Raw genomic sequence first — 15,564 nt, 5'->3', positions numbered from 1 at the left:
AACACTGATAATCATATCCAGAAAATAAATGCACCATGCACCTTTCGTGCATTTCGGGAATGCTCCCTGCCCCCATCGGCTCTCCCCGCCTCCCACTTGCCCCAGGGTCGCACTGCTCTGCAGATAGGGAAGAGAGAGGCAGAAAGAGAGATGTATAGTTCCGCTAACGTTCCCCTTTTGCAAGATGCATATATGCTTTTGCAGATTCTCAGATCAGATTCTCATAGAGGAGCTAGATTTCAGACTCAGCTGGTTGGGAGACAGGGATGGGAAAAGGAACCAGTGGCTTGTGTTTTCGAGTGTAAGGGAGGGAAAAAAAAAAGTCAGGAGGAATTTGGGGCTAAATAATCGTAACCATAGCCCTGGAGACCTCCGTGGTTCCTGAGGCTAGAGGCTTCAAACCAAGCCCCGTACGCGTGGACATCAAGGATTCTTTGTTCAGCGGACATACATTGTTTTAAAGATGTAAGCCTACATTTAAGAAAATGGGAGGCTTCCGGGGCGCCTGGGTGGCGCAGTCGGTTAAGCGTCCGACTTCAGCCAGGTCACGATCTCGCGGTCCGTGAGTTCGAGCCCCGCGTTGGGCTCTGGGCTGATGGCTCGGACCCTGGAGCCTGTTTCCGATTCTGTGTCTCCCTCTCTCTCTGCCCCTCCCCGTTCATGCTCTGTCTCTCTCTGTCCCAAAAATAAATAAAAAACGTTGAAAAAAAAAAAAGAAAATGGGAGGCTTCCCATGAAAAACAAATCTGGCAACTCCAGCCCCTTTTGCCTCATGGCAGCCACAGGTGGCCCTATGGGCGGCCGCTGCCCCGTGTCCCTCGTGGCCGCACGGTGACCCTCCCTGACACCCACACTGCCCACACCACCCTCCCCACTCTCCCCATTCGGGGTATCACTGTTTCACTTCCCTTTCCCTGCCTTAAAGGAAATGTGAGATTATGGCTTCTGACCGAGGCCATTCTCACTTGGTCTACACAGGAGAAAAATAAAGCCCAGCGTGGTGCAGTCGCTTGCTTAAGATCACACAGCTTCTCGGAGCAGAGCCGCACAAGAACCCAGACTCCGTTCACAGAGCCAAGTGCTTCTGAACCTCTGTTTTCAGTGCAGAACCTTGTGTCGGGGGAAACAGCTGCCGTGCTGGTGACCTTGCCCTGATCCTCCCTCCAGTGAAACCACCTGACCTCCCAACCGATCAATCATTAAGACTCCTTCCCCTTCACGAACTAGTCGCTATGCATCACCATGTTCAAGTAGTGACTCACAGAGTCCGCCCACATGTCAGGCCCCTAGTTCTGGGCACTAGATGGTCTCCTGAGACCCCTTGCAATTATTAGTTAACAGCTTCTAGTTTCCAGTTTTGGGCCAAATTGGACTAAAATTGGCCTCTTGGGAGGTTGCATTTCCTGCCCCTACAAGGGCTCCCAGAAATGTCCTTTCTTCTCTGCATATCACATCATCTCTCTCTTCCCGTTTTATTCGCCCAAACGGGGGGGTGTATGACAACGTACATGAACCATGGGTTTGCTTGCTGTTTGCAAACATAACAAGTTGTGTTCATAGCTTTTTAATTTGTCCTGTTACTGTTCCAAAGTAAACCACCTGAAAATTCAACTCTAAGCGATTTTTTTTTTTTTTTTAAAGAACATATACACAACGTCCTTGAATGCCAAAGCAGGTCACGGTTGTGGGAGTAGCAGTGGTTAGAAGGTAATAAGGATACTTACAACCCATATGATGACCAGTCTTCTGGATAAATAAGGATCAATATTCCAGTGAGTGAACGGAAGAAAGGTGATGTAGAACACTTCTTGACCCAAAGCGGCTGAGAATCTGAATAGGTAATAGAAGAAATAATTCTTCACAATGTACTTCTGTACAGAAGCCTAGAAGACAAAAGTGAGAAGGCTCTGAGTTCATCCAACAGGTCACCGCAAGGCCAGTTTTAAAAACCTCTAGGGATGCCTGGGTGGCTCAGTAGGTTGAGCGTCCGACTTCGGCTCAGGTCACGGTCTCCTGGTCCGTGGGTTCGAGCCCCGCGTCGGGCTCTGGGCTGACGGCTCAGAGCCTGGAGCCTGCTTCCGATTCTGTGTCTCCCTCTCTCTCTGCCCCTCCCCCGTTCATGCTCTGTCTCTCTCTCAAAAATAAATAAACGTTAAAAAAAATAAAAAATAAATAAATAAAAACCTCTAAAACTCCCCAGGAATTCAACTGCCAAGGTACTTCCTCTATGAATTGTATGTATTTTGCTCGGCAATTGTAGGTAATCGCTCAGCAATTACAGCATCACTGCTATCAGGGTTCATTGTTGAACATCTATCAGCCCCGATTTGTCCACACAAACACAGATGTTAGTTCTTCATAAAATTAAGTAACATCCAAGACAGGATATCAGGAGAGGGCGAACGAAAGAGCTGAAAACGTTGTTTCCTGTGCACGTATGGAAGGTGAACTCTGTACGGAGTTCGGTATATTAGGATACGCTCTGGGGCTAGGACTGTGGGGGCTGGAATAACGTCCCCAACGATTTCCACACCCCAAGGGGTCTGTGAATTTGCTGCTTTACACGGCAAAAAAGGACCTTGCAGGTATAAGTAATGATGTTGAGATGGAGAGATTATCTGGTTGGGCTCAGTGTGGTCACAAGGATCCTTACGAAATAGGAGGGGGGAGGCAGGAAGTCAAGGGGAGTGTCATCTGAAGATGGGGCGAGGGACCACGAGTCAGCGCAGGGCACCTTCTGGAAGCTGGAGAAATAAGGGAGCAGATTCTCCCCTTGAGCTTCCAGAAGCAATGTAGCCCCCGTGACGCCTTGATTTCGTCCGAATAAGAAGCATTTTGGACTTCCGACCTCCACAGCTGTAAGAGAATAACTTTATTTTAAGCCACTAAACTTGGGGTAACTTGTGGCGGCAGCCGTGGATAACCAATACAGAGACTTTGAAAAATCACTTGCCAGTGCGTCTTTTTAGTTTACCTTTAATTTCTATTTTTTAAAGTTTATTCATTTATTATTTCAGAGAGGGAGAGTGAGCGAGAGAGCGAGCGCACAAGCAAGGGAGGGGCAGAGAGAAGAGGTTAAAGGCAGAATTGGAAGCAGGCTCCAGGCTCTGAGCTGTCAGCACTGAGCCCAAGGTGGGGCTCGAACTCACCACCGGGACATCATGACCTGAGCCAAAATCGGACGCTTAACCAGGTGCCCCGGGTTATCTTTAAAATGGAACTAGGACAGTCAACGCAGTACGGGGAGGGTTTAAGAAACACATCAAGGGGCGCCTGGGTGGCGCAGTCGGTTGAGCGTCCGACTTCAGCCAGGTCACGATCTCGCGGTCCGGGAGTTCGAGCCCCGTGTCAGGCTCTGGGCTGATGGCTCGGAGCCTGGAGCCTGTTTCTGATTCTGTGTCTCCCTCTCTCTCTGCCCCTCCCCCATTCATGCTCTGTCTCTCTCTGTCCCAAAAATAAATAAACGTTGAAAAAAAAAATTTTTTTTTAAAATAAAATAAAATAAAATAAAATAAAATAAAATAAAATAAAATAAAAAAAAAGAAACACATCAAGTGCACGCAGGGGCTGCTAAAATGCAATTCTATTTTCTGTCACCCTTTCCCTTCCTCTTATCCCTGCAATAGGCAGGTGGAAAAAAAAAAAAAAGGACTTAAGGGTAGGTTAAAATAGGAATAGGCAGACAACTGATTTTAAAATATGACGAATGTCCTTAAATTAATATCAGTAACAAGTTAACAAAAACATTGTCACCCTGTTAAATAACCCCCCCCCAAAAAATCAGTTGTAATGCTATTTATAGTTGGCATAGCCTTTATATAAATAAAATCAAAGCAAAATACCAACACTGAGAAAGGGGGAGAAGGTGGCCCCTTTCTTTGGCTTTGCTTTGTTTTACACAAAGTCTGGGGTCCTTAAGTCCTGGGAGAATTCGGAGAATAAGCGGCACACGTTTATTCTGCAAAGAAATGTGCCTACGACACACCCAGAACCTGTGCTGAGTGCCAAGAATATTTAGAAGAGCCAGGCGTGGTACCTGGCTTCAAGGAGCTCCTGTGGGGGGCGCCAAAGAGTACTGTTCGGGGGAGTGAATTTGTCAAGGACCAAACTGTGTTTGAGGCCTTGCAAAAAGCCAAGATTACTTTTACACTTTAGGAATAATAATGATAATAATAAAAAGATGACCTTGGAAATTGTGAGAATGTTAACTGGTCTTGACAATGTTGGCTGCCTGCCAAGTACACACTCCTCTCTCCTAAAAGGTTCCTGATTTAATCCCAGCACTTCTACGTCCCCCCAGGTACAGGACTCAGGGGGAAGTTGACACCTGCTCTCAGCTCCAGTCATGGGAAGTTCAAGCATTCAGCCTCAAGCCAAAAAGTACCCTGCAGTGGCCCTGGAGAAAGTCACCGGTCAGGGGCAAGCACAGGTTGTAAGCTCAAAATTCATCTCTCTTGAGGGACAGGCTTTACTTCTGAATGTAAATTCAAGTCAGAATGGAAATAGATCTGTCCTAAGTAGGAAAGACGACAATGCTCAAAACGAATTAAATGAGGAAGAGCACAGTTTCACCTCTCTGCCAAAATATTATGGCTGGATTTGCAGGACAAGGACCAATAAAATAGTGACAAATGACAAAACTTCTCTCGGATGCGAGGATTAATCTCTGCAGCTTCTGTTTTATAAACATCCATCCTGCAGGCCCGCCCTTGAGGCAAAGCCTGTGAAAAGCCCCTTTGTCCATAAAGATTCGTTATTTTAACCCACCAGCTACCAGTATACCCAGCAAGGAGTCCTGCTGGAGGCTTTACAGGGAGAAATTTCCCAAACTCTGAAAAGGGTCAAACTCCTCCCTCGTGTCACTGCACAGTACTCAAATGTTATAGGACATTAGAAACACGCGGCGACAACCATTTCCCTACCCTAGAGGTTTACCTGAGACCAAGTTCAAGATCTTAATCCTAGTAAATAATTGAAAGACTGTCAGGGAGGATAGGAAACCACTTTTTAGTGTTGCAGATTACTAATTAATATCTTCAGACTTGCTTTTTACAAGCTCTTGGGAATTCTCTTTTTTTGGAGGAGAGCTAGATATTCTCTAACTCTTCTCAGGGACAGAAGAAGCAAAAGTGAAACTAAAAATATCCTCGTATATATAGGACGCCCAAAGGATTTTTTAGATAACATCTCTGAATATGTAATTAAGTAGCATGAGAGCCAATATCTTCGTCCAAATTCTCGGTAATTATAGGTACCTAAATAAAACAATCGGGTGCTTGTCTTTTCAGAACAAGAATCTATGTTTCCCTTGCAGGAGATCTCAGAGCAGATGACTTCAGTATCTCTTTGGAAATAACAAGAATGCCAGTGTTGGTCCCATCGGGAACAATTAGAGGGAGAAGAAACGGGGGTTAGAAATAGAAATGGTATAGAGCCAGGGGCAGAGAGAGGAGTAAAAGCTGGGAGATAGGAAACCAGGTCCCAGAACTCTGCTTCTGTATTTCTGTAGAACCAGCCGCACATGGGCGCTGACAGGCCAGGCTGTGGGCAGTGTCTCTGGGGCGTGAACCGAGGGAGCCGGGATTAGCAGCTAAGTTTTTTAGGCAAAAGATCATAAAGGCATGGAACACTTAGGTGGGTGGAGAACCACTTTTAGAAATAAAATACTTCTCAGGGTGCCTATCTGTCGCAAAGCCAGATGAAGAAGTTTCTAGCGAACAGGAACGGTGAGATGGAGACGACCACATACCCGTTATTATTAACTGCAAAAATGTCATGGAGAGTCTCCTCTGTGTGTTTTATTTGTGGCCTTATTCTCCTGAAAGTTCAAGCAGATACACGACTTCTGGACTCAGCGCGGCCCCGGGAACACCTGAACGGTGTTTTGTTTTCCAAACACGCACAGAGGAGCCCTGAACGCCAAGGAAATACAGCCAGGTCAGCACCACTGAATAGAATCAGGGATGACCCAGCGGGCGGAGGAGCGAACACTGAACAGACTTGGCAGAGGGCCCGGCTTTTGAGCTTTCAAAGGAGGAGGGATACAAGGAATAGCTTTTAGCCGAACAATAAGTGACCTTGGGGAAGTCAGTGCACCTTTCTGCACCTCAGGGGCCTCCGCTGAAAAGGATGGAGTCTGATTATTTCAGCTGCTTTTTAATATACACACACACACACACACACACACACACAAATAGATGGGGAAAGTTATCCCAGCGCCTATTATATAAAATAAGAAAGTCTGTACTAACTGGTTGAAAGTGAGGGGAAGTCTAGGGAACCCCTATTTTCAGGCCAGCCCACCTTGAAGCCCCAAGCCTTTTTCTGGAATGCCTCCTTGAAATAGGTCAGAGTCAGTTTGAAAACCACGGACCTTAATTTCTGTCAGGCCTCGCGTAGCTTTCTGTAATTAACCTTGGGCCTCGAGTACCGGGGCTAGATAGGTATTCCAACCTCGAGGTCTTGAAAGGATTTGATAAACTCTGCACCAATGTCCTTGCAAGGTCGTTTTCCTTATCTCTGTTGTTGTTTTTCAGACCTGAGCTGTAAATGCATTTTCCAAAGGTCAAGTTTGAGACAGAGCCCACAGGAATTCGCCTCTGGGGCGATGGTGTTCGGCTGTGCACTTTAAATGGAAGCAATAGGAAACTCACCGTCTAGGGCTAAGGGGGATCAAATCTACGTGGGGGATGGCACGGCCTTCCTTAAAAATAAGTTTAAGGGGCACCTGGGTGGCTCAGTCGGTTGAGCGTCCGGCTTCGGCTCAGGTCATGATCTCTCAGTTTGTGAGTTCGAGCCCCGCGTAGGGCTCTGTGCTGACAGCTCAGAGCCTGGAGGCTGTTTCAGATTCTGCGTCTCCCTCTCTCTCTCTGCCCCTCCCCCACTCATGCTCGCTCGCTCTCTCTCTCTCTCTCTCTCTCAAAAATGAATAAACGTTAAAAAAAAAAAATAAGTTTAAGACCCAGGGGCGCCTGCGTGGCTCAGTCTGTTAAGCATCTGACTTCAGCCCAGGTCATGATATCACGGCTCGTGAGTTTGAGCCCCGCGTTGGGGTGCCGACAGCTCAGAGCCTGGAGCCTGCCTCGCATTCTGTGTCTCCCTCTCTCTCTACCCCTCCCTAGCTCATGCTTGCACTCTCTCGGTCAAAAAATAAATACACCTAGGGGCACCTGGGTGGCTCAGTCGATTAAGCGTCCGACTTCAGCTCAGCTCGTGATCTTGCGGTTTGTGAGTTTGAGCCCCACGTCAGGCTCTGTGCTGACAGCTCAGAGCCTGGAGCCTGCTTCGGATTCTGTGTCTCCCTCTCTCTCTGTTCCTCCCTCACTCATGCTCTGTCTCTCTCTCCCCTTCAAAAATAAAAACATTAAATAAATGTAAAAAAAAAAAAAAGTTTAAGACCCAAAGCTCTTTTATAATACACACAGAACAGCAGCACTCCCTTCACCATGGCCTTGCTTTAGAGAAGTTTTACAGACTGAGGAGGAAGAAGCCACTGAACGCAGAGCAGATGGCCTGTGACAACAGGCCAGGGAGAGGGAAAGGCCCAATGTCTGGGGGTCACGAACACGGGCTCCGGAGGCAAAGGTCTCCCAGCGAATCCCAGCTGCTCCCCCACACGCTACCTGAATAGTCTCACACCAATGACGCGATCTCCCAGGGCCTCAGTTTCCCCTTCTGCAAATGGGAATAATAACAGTATTTACCACTCAGCGACGCCGGCAAGATTAAATAAATCAGTAGCGCTGACGGAGCGTGCAAAGCAGTCCTTGCAGAGCCGGGCGGGAAAACAAAAGAGCCGCCAGCCACGGACGAGGATGCAGCCACCAAGATTTCTCAGAAACGCATGCAGGTCACCTGGGGCACCTTGTTAAAGTGCAGCTTTTGAAGGATCACCTGGGGAGGGGGGGAATCCTATGCGGGCCACCGATCTCCCAGGTGATCCGTATGTTGCCAAGTTGCCAAGCCTCGGACCACGCTTTGAGTAGAAAGGTCAGCCCCCTGAAGAGCTTTTAAAGCCAAAAGTCAAGAGGCGCCTGGGTGGCTCAGTCGGTTGAGCGTCTGACTTTGGCTCAGGTCATAGATCGAGCCCCGTGTCGGGCTCTAAACTGTCAGCGCAGAGCCCTCTGAGGATCCTCAGTCCCCCCTCCCCCCTCTGTCCCTCCCCTGCTCGAGCTCTCGCTGTCAAGAATAAATAACCATTAAAAAAAAAAAGTCAAGCTCTCAGAGTTAATCCTCCCTGTTGGAGGAAGTCTCAATGGGAGTTGAGGAGCATAGGATAGCGTGATCAAAGCAACAGGTCAAAATGCTGGTGGCAAACCAGAAGGGGACAGTTAGCAAAGTCCATGGACGACCCTCCAGTAGGGTCTGAACACAGGATCTGAGCCCAGACAGGCACCTCGATGGCAGGAAGGACTAAAGGGAAGACAGGTGTAAGAGACGCCCCACCGAAGTAGCAGCAGGATCAAATAACCACCTGATAATGTGGAAAGAAGGCAGCCATCTTGGGCTCCTTGCCTTTATCGAGAAGGGTTTGCATAAATTCCTGGATGACAAACCTTATTTCCCTAAAGGGAATGTTTGTACCACTGTTAGCACCCTGTGGAATCCCGGTTCGAAAACAAGGTTCTCTGACCTCTGTAGGCAGGGGCATCTGTCCTTATGTTCTCTGTTAATAGGGAGGCAGCAGTTTGCTTTATTATTTTTTTAAGGTTTTTATTTTTATTGATTTTGAGAGAGAGAGAAAGAGGGATAGGAACAGAGAGAGAGAGAGGAGAGAGAATCCTAAGCAGCTCCACAATGTCAGCGCAGAGCCCGACACGGGGCTTGAACTCACAAACCATGAGATCTTGACCCGAGCTGAGATCAAGAGTCTGACGCCCAACCGACTAAGCCACTCGGGTGCCCCAGCTTTGTTTATTTATTTATTTATTATGAATGAAGTTAAGGAAAGGTAAAAACTAAGAAGAAAGTATGCCATATCCCGTTAAGACTGATGGTTTAGGAGGAAGTTCTGATTTTTTTTAAGCCCAACTGGGGAAATTCTCTGTCACCTCGAGTTACGTCTGCGTTCGCGTGCGCGTGTTCAACCTGCACGCTCACCCTCACCCATTTCTGAGGGTTGCCACATTGGGCACAAGCTTGGCCACGATCATTTTTCGAGACACGCGATACCTTTTTGTGCTTGGGATTGTGGGAGAAAAGGGCTATCAGCCTATGGTGTCCAGATCATTAGCCATTTATGGAGACCAGGCCTCCCCGGAAAAGTACCTTCTGTGGTTGGGACAAATGTCCCAAAAGGCAACAGATGCAGGATGAAAACTCTACCTTGTATCTATTCAGCCAGAATTTCTAATCTAGAGCCCAGAGACTGAGAAGGGCAAATTCACAGAACTTGGTGTCTCTTCTTTCTTTTTTTAAAAAATTTTTTATTGTTTATTATTTTTGAGAGAGACAGAGAGCAAGCAGGGAAGGGGCAGATGGAGAGGGAGACACAGAACTAGAAGCAGGCTCCAGGCTCTGAGCTCTCAGGACAGAGCCCGACGCGGGGCTCGAACTCACGGACCGTGAGATCATGACCTGAGCTGTAGTCAGCCGCTCAACCGTCACCCAGGCGCCCCGGTGACTCTTCTTTCAATAGAATCTGTAATTTGCAAGGTTTTGGTCCTGCTACTTCTCTCTGAAAGACTAGGCTTTGGTGGACGTGCCATTGCACACTGCAGGAATATTTATAAAATAAACACTCCCTCAAGCTACTTATTTTATTTTTTCTAATGTTTATTTATTTTTGACAGACAGAGACAGAGCACCAGCATGGGAGGGGCAGAGAGAGAGGGAGACACAGAATCCGAAGCAGGTTCCAGGCTCCGAGCTGTCGGCACAGAGCCCGACGCGGGGCTCGAACTCACAAGCCACGAGATCATGACCTGAGCTGAAGTTGGACGCTCAACCGACTGAGCCACCCCGGCCCCCCAGGCTATTGTAAGACACTACCATGTTCATCCACCAAGTGCAAACCAAGCAATGCCCAACCTTTAAAAAGAAAATTGAAGGGGCACCGGGCTATGGCAGGTGGTGGAACATTCAACTTTTGATCTCAAGGTTGTAAGTTTGAGCCCCATGCTGGGTAGAGAGAGGACTTAAAAATAAAATCAAGGGAAATTGAAAATGGCAAATCTTTTCTAAACAGAGGCCATGTCTGTGTCGATCATTGGTTCATTGTTTGCACCGCAGTGATGGAAGGTTAACAATAAGTAAGATTATTTCAGTTAGCAATATGATAAAATTAAAGCCGGGTAATGTAATACAAAGGGGGCATGTGTGTGTTGGGGGTTGCTCTTCACGGAACACCCCTTTGAGCTGGGCCCCGCCTTGGGAGGTGAGCCGGTTCCTTTAGGGTCTGAGGGTTAGAGACCTCTTAGGGGCATCTGGGTGGCTCAGTCTGTTAAGCGGCTGCCTTTGGCTCAGGTCACGATCTCGTGGTCTGTGAGTTCGAGCCCCGCGTCGGGCTCTGTCCTGAGAGCTCAGAGCCTGGAGCCTGCTTCAGATCCTGTGTCTCCCTCTCTTTCTGCCCCTCCCCTGCTCATGCTCTGTTTCTCTTTCTCTCAAAAATAAATAAATATTTTTTAAAAAAGAGAGAGAGAGAGAGAGAGAGAGAGAGAGAGAGAGAGAGAGAGAGACCTCTTAGTAAAAAACCCCAAAGCGCACTGGAACATGACGGTTTGGGATTAAGGGGGGCACCGACAGTCACTGAAACAGTTTCAGATAGGAGCCTGATGTGATCTACTCCAACAAGACTAGAACAAATCTTGGGTCGGAAACAGTGAGAAGAAGCCCTGCTTTAATTCTTTCATTTTTTGATTTCTTAAACTTCATGAGAAAATACCATTAATTAGCAGCGCTGAACTTAAACTGGGGTGGAGTCACGCTGCTCCCACAGTCAGGTAGCCACATGATTTCCTAGAGTCACATCTCTTTGCTAATAGGCTCCCAGTCCTTTTAATTAATTGCCCTTATTATTATATTTTCAGGGAATCAAGACTTTCCAACCTATAAAGACAATTACATGACGATTACTCAGGAAGCCTGAGAAGGACTGGCCGTGTCCCTTGAAGGGGAAACAGAAGAAACGAGAATGAGCAAGGGTTTCTTCTCTTGTCCTGACATCCAGATAGAATGACAAGTTGGGTGATCTCACCGATGGCTAGTGGGTGTTCGGTGATTAAAATTTCAGGATGGCGACACCGAAAGCCAATAAAATGGAAGGACAACTTCTCTGAATGAAAGAGCTCGAAAGGAGACTGTGTGTGAGCCGTAATCATCTGCTCAGCTGGCATGTGTCAGGGTCCCCCAGTCTGTGTCCCAGAATAAGAGCAGCTCAAGAGGACTGAACACAAGGTGGCCCTTGTTCACAGTGGGGGGTTTAGCGGGGTTTGAGCTTTGTTTTTGGTGCTTTTTGTTTTTGTTTTCTTCTCCTGCCAACCCATCACCTTTCAGCTCATCCTCCGCACATCTGATATCTTGTGTTTCTTTTCCTCAAGAGCTGGCTCTCAGATTGGGCACCGGCAGAAAGGATGGACCAGTAGGTGTCAAAGATGGTGAGACTGTGACCGTGACCCACGGCGGCAACCGTGCCCGCACCTGAATCTAGAAACGAATCCTCCAACTCGACAGAACACGGTCTCATCATTGCTTTCAGAACCCGGTGCCTGACACACACAATTATTTGCTTACGAAGCAAATCTAGGAATGAGAGAGAGAGAGAGAGAGAGAGAGAGGGTAGGACAGCCCTTTGCAGAGACTAAAGATGGGGCCTCTGCTGGGAGAATTTCCTCCCCAGGCAATAAGAACAGGGCAGGAGTCAACACAAAGAACAGGAATAACCATTCCCATTTTTAACGGGGGGTGGGGAGGCATGGGACAACCAGCCGCCCTTTAAATTCTCAAAATGTGTTAAGAACTTAACTGTTTTTCAAAAACATTTTGGATCTGCTAAAACCTGAAACACATTGTACGAAACATTCTTCCCCCTAATTGTTAAGCCCTTGCGTATTCAGGGGATTTTTGGTGCAGATGTTTCTGATTCGTTTATATTAACTTATCAAAATGACATTTGGAAGAGCTATATGTTCAAGAAGGAGTCTCATAAGCTTGGAGTTCATTAGTTTTAACCCAGGAATTTCACCCACCCCTCCCGCCCCGACGCACACACTCCGCATCCAGAACTTGGAAGGGCCGATTCCGTTCTGTTTTAAAAGCGTGGCGGGAACTTACCCAATTCCTAATTCCCTTCAGAAGGCATTTTCTACAGCATTAAGAGGCACCACCCGGGGGCGCCTGGGTGGCGCAGTCGGTTAAGCGTCCGACTTCAGCCAGGTCACGATCTCGCGGTCCGTGAGTTTGAGCCCCGCGTCGGGCTCTGGGCTGATGGCTCGGAGCCTGGAGCCTGTTTCTGATTCTGTGTCTCCCTCTCTCTCTGCCCCTCCCCCGTTCATGCTCTGTCTCTCTCTGTCCCCCCCCCCAAAAAAATGAACATTGAAAAAAAATTAAAAAAAAAAAAAAGAGGCACCACCGGAATGTTAGAAAGTTATCTGGGCACATACAAGGTTTTCTTCTTGGTGAGCATTCGCGTACACAGATTTAAAAACAAACATTTAAGTGCTACAAAAATGAAATGGAAGTCGGACAGCTTTGCGCCCGAAGTCAAGGGGATTTTTATCCAGAGGTTCTTGTTCCTCTGGGCAAAAGAGACACAGAATTTTTAACTTGGAGTTTGTTGTTGTTGTTTTAATATGAAATTTATTGTCAAATTGGTTTCCATACAGGACCCAAAACTTGGAGTTTTCTTTGCCGAAGGCGAGCGTGTCAGTGGGTGTGGGTGGACACGGACGGAGAGGGAGAAAAGCAAATGAACCTTCTCCGTGCTACCTGTGCCCGTTTCTTGAATCCAGCCTTCTCCTTCTCTGAGCTCTCCGGGAATCCAAGACGGTAAACATAGTACTTTGGAACCAAGTTTCTTTCTCGATCCACCCCCACACCCTGGGGCACTGTCACTAACCGGCAGTGGGCATCGAAGGGCATCAGGTGGGAGAGATCCGGGAAGGACAGGTGGATGGACGGGCGGAAGGGAGGGGCTGTTTCCCAAGACCCTCACTCCCTCTGCAATCCCCTTAAACCTCGTCCGCATGAAAAAAGCTGGGGAGGTTCCACCAATTTCCATCATGTTCTCAAACTGCAGTTCCCTCCGCAAGGCTCTCTCTGAGCAAGTTTAAAGCCACTCATCACAAAAATAGATGCAGGAAAAGCTTTGAAATAGTGTGTACACACATGAAAGGGCACTAAGAAGGGAACCATGCTGGGTCAGAACAATGGTCCTCCCCACCCAGCCTGTCCCTGGCACACTCTGGTTTCTTTGTGCCTTGTGAATGCCGTTTTTTGTTTTGTTCTGTTGTTTTTTTTTTTTTTTTAATGTTTATTTATTTTTGAGAGAGAGAGGGACAGCAGGGTAGGGGCAGAGACAGAGGGAGACAGAGAATCCAAAGCAGGCTCCAGGCTCTGAGCTGTCAGCACAGAGTCTGATGTGGGACCCGAACCCACGAACTGTGAGATCACCACCTGAGCTGAAATCAAGAGTCAGGTGCTTAAGAGACTGAGCCACCCAGGTGCCCTGAACTTTCTCATTTGTGAAGCGAATATGTGTATCTTCACCCACACAGTGGGTATAACACCAGCTCCCTTGCAAAGATGCGTGGAAGAGGAAATGAAGTCACGTATGTAAACCACGTTGTGCCACATCAGACACTGGGTATGTGGCTCAATAAATAGTAGTTGTATTTGCATTGTTTTTATTAATAGTATAAATAATAAGAAAACATCAGAAGTAGCCACTTATAGGGGAACACGAAGAAGGAAAGGAGTCAGAGGATTTGAAAAACAAAGACATCATAGAGGAGGCAAGGAGGCTGGGGAACCGTGACAGAAGGCAAAGGGCAGGGGGGCATTCAGCCGAAGGGACAGTGAGTGTGGAGCCACGGAGGCAGCAAGCCGGTGTCCCGGACTTGGGCCACGTCCTGTAAGCTAGAGTGTAAGGTATTTACAAGGAGATCTGCTGGTGGCAGGGCCGGGAGGGGACCGGAGGCGGACAGAGGAGTACTGAGAACCGTGGGTGATGGGGGGGGGGGGGGGGCACTGAGTGTGAGCCAGGAATGACCTGGTCAGAGATGTGCTCTAAATGGCCACCGTGCTCACAGTCTGTCCTTTCTCGGTGAGCTCCCACGTCTTTCAGATGCAAAGCGTCCAAGGGCTGGGCACAGACAGGCTACCACAGGTGCCCCCAACCGCTTCCCACACTGTGCTCACGGAGGGTGTGACAGCCAGTCGGCCCCTGCCGCCCACAGTCCCTCAAACCAACGCGAGCCTCTCTCCGCTCCCATTTCGCCCCTGAGATAAAAGCTGGGCGACTCCGAGAGTCTCCACCGGCCACGCTGGAAGACGAAGAAAGCTTCCTTTCTGTTTTTGGCCTTGGCCGATCATGTGGGATCTGATGATACAGTTATTTAGCAAGAAACCACAGAAACAAAAACAAGTTGATGAAACCCAGAGAAGGCGAGTTCTTCCGCGGACGGTGACTGAACGCCACAGGGCCACGCGACGACCCACCCTGAACAAACCCGTAGGCCCCAGGTGTCAGCTCAGCTCTGTCACCGGCTGCCACATGCTTCATTCGGATGCCACACAGGGGACCACAGTTCCTAGACCTAAGGACACAGAATTCACTGGAAATACCAACGTGCGGAAAATGTGGTTCTCATTTCTTTTCACAAAACGCGATTTCCAGAAAGTGCCGTGTGACTAGAACCGATGACCCTGATGCGTCAGAGATGGTCAGAGAAACGTGGGGTTTGCAGCCTCGATGAGCAAGGGAACCAGACCAAGTTCGACAGGCCGCGGCATTCTGCTGCTGAAAGGGACAAGGGTGAATCAGGGAGGACGCAGATGGGCAGGCAGAGGAGAGAAAAAGAAAAGGGTTGGGGGTCCTCCCACCCCAATTTCAGAAGGGTGGGCGGAGGCCCATGTATGCAAAGCCCTGTCCACTGGCTCGCGCACACGCGCCCAGGCTCCCTTTCTGCAGCTCTCCAGGCCGCGACGGCGACCCTCCCCGCTAAGACAGTCCTCGACACACTGTCTGAGATGGAGGCTGCTCTGGTGCAAATCATGACTTCAGGGTCACGTGTGTCCTTGTTCGCCACCCACGCCGGCGGCATGGGGACCACTTGTTTGAAATTCAGAATTTCAGGTCTCATCCCAGACCTGCAGGATCACTGGGAAATTTAAGCAGCTCTCCTAGGTGATTTGCATGCATATGACAAGTTGAGAATATTGATGTTTGAGAAGCGCTAATCTATATTAGCAAATCTATATAGGCAATCTATAGTTTGTCTATAGTGAGAAGACAAACACCGTGTGTGAACGTACTGAAACCATACAGTTCCTCCAGGCCTGCGCAGCACGCAAGGGGAAACAACTGGAAAGGTACGAAATCATTCCAGGAAGCACAAGCAAGTGCGT

General features: G+C 48.3%; 1 protein-coding gene across 1 annotated transcript in view; it reads right to left on the bottom strand.

The window, feature by feature from the left end:
• Positions 1–15,564, bottom strand: part of SGPP2 (sphingosine-1-phosphate phosphatase 2) — a 109,812-nt gene that overhangs the window by 61,479 nt on the left and 32,769 nt on the right. Inside the window, 1 exon segment of the mRNA XM_043577967.1 lies at positions 1,725–1,883. Coding sequence (XP_043433902.1) covers positions 1,725–1,883 — 159 coding nt within the window.

This window comes from Prionailurus bengalensis, chromosome C1, assembly GCF_016509475.1.
Source record: "Prionailurus bengalensis isolate Pbe53 chromosome C1, Fcat_Pben_1.1_paternal_pri, whole genome shotgun sequence".
Lineage (NCBI taxonomy): Eukaryota > Metazoa > Chordata > Mammalia > Carnivora > Felidae > Prionailurus > Prionailurus bengalensis.
The sequence above is the reverse complement of the archived record's forward strand: the minus strand, read 5'-3'. Positions and strand labels throughout refer to the sequence as shown.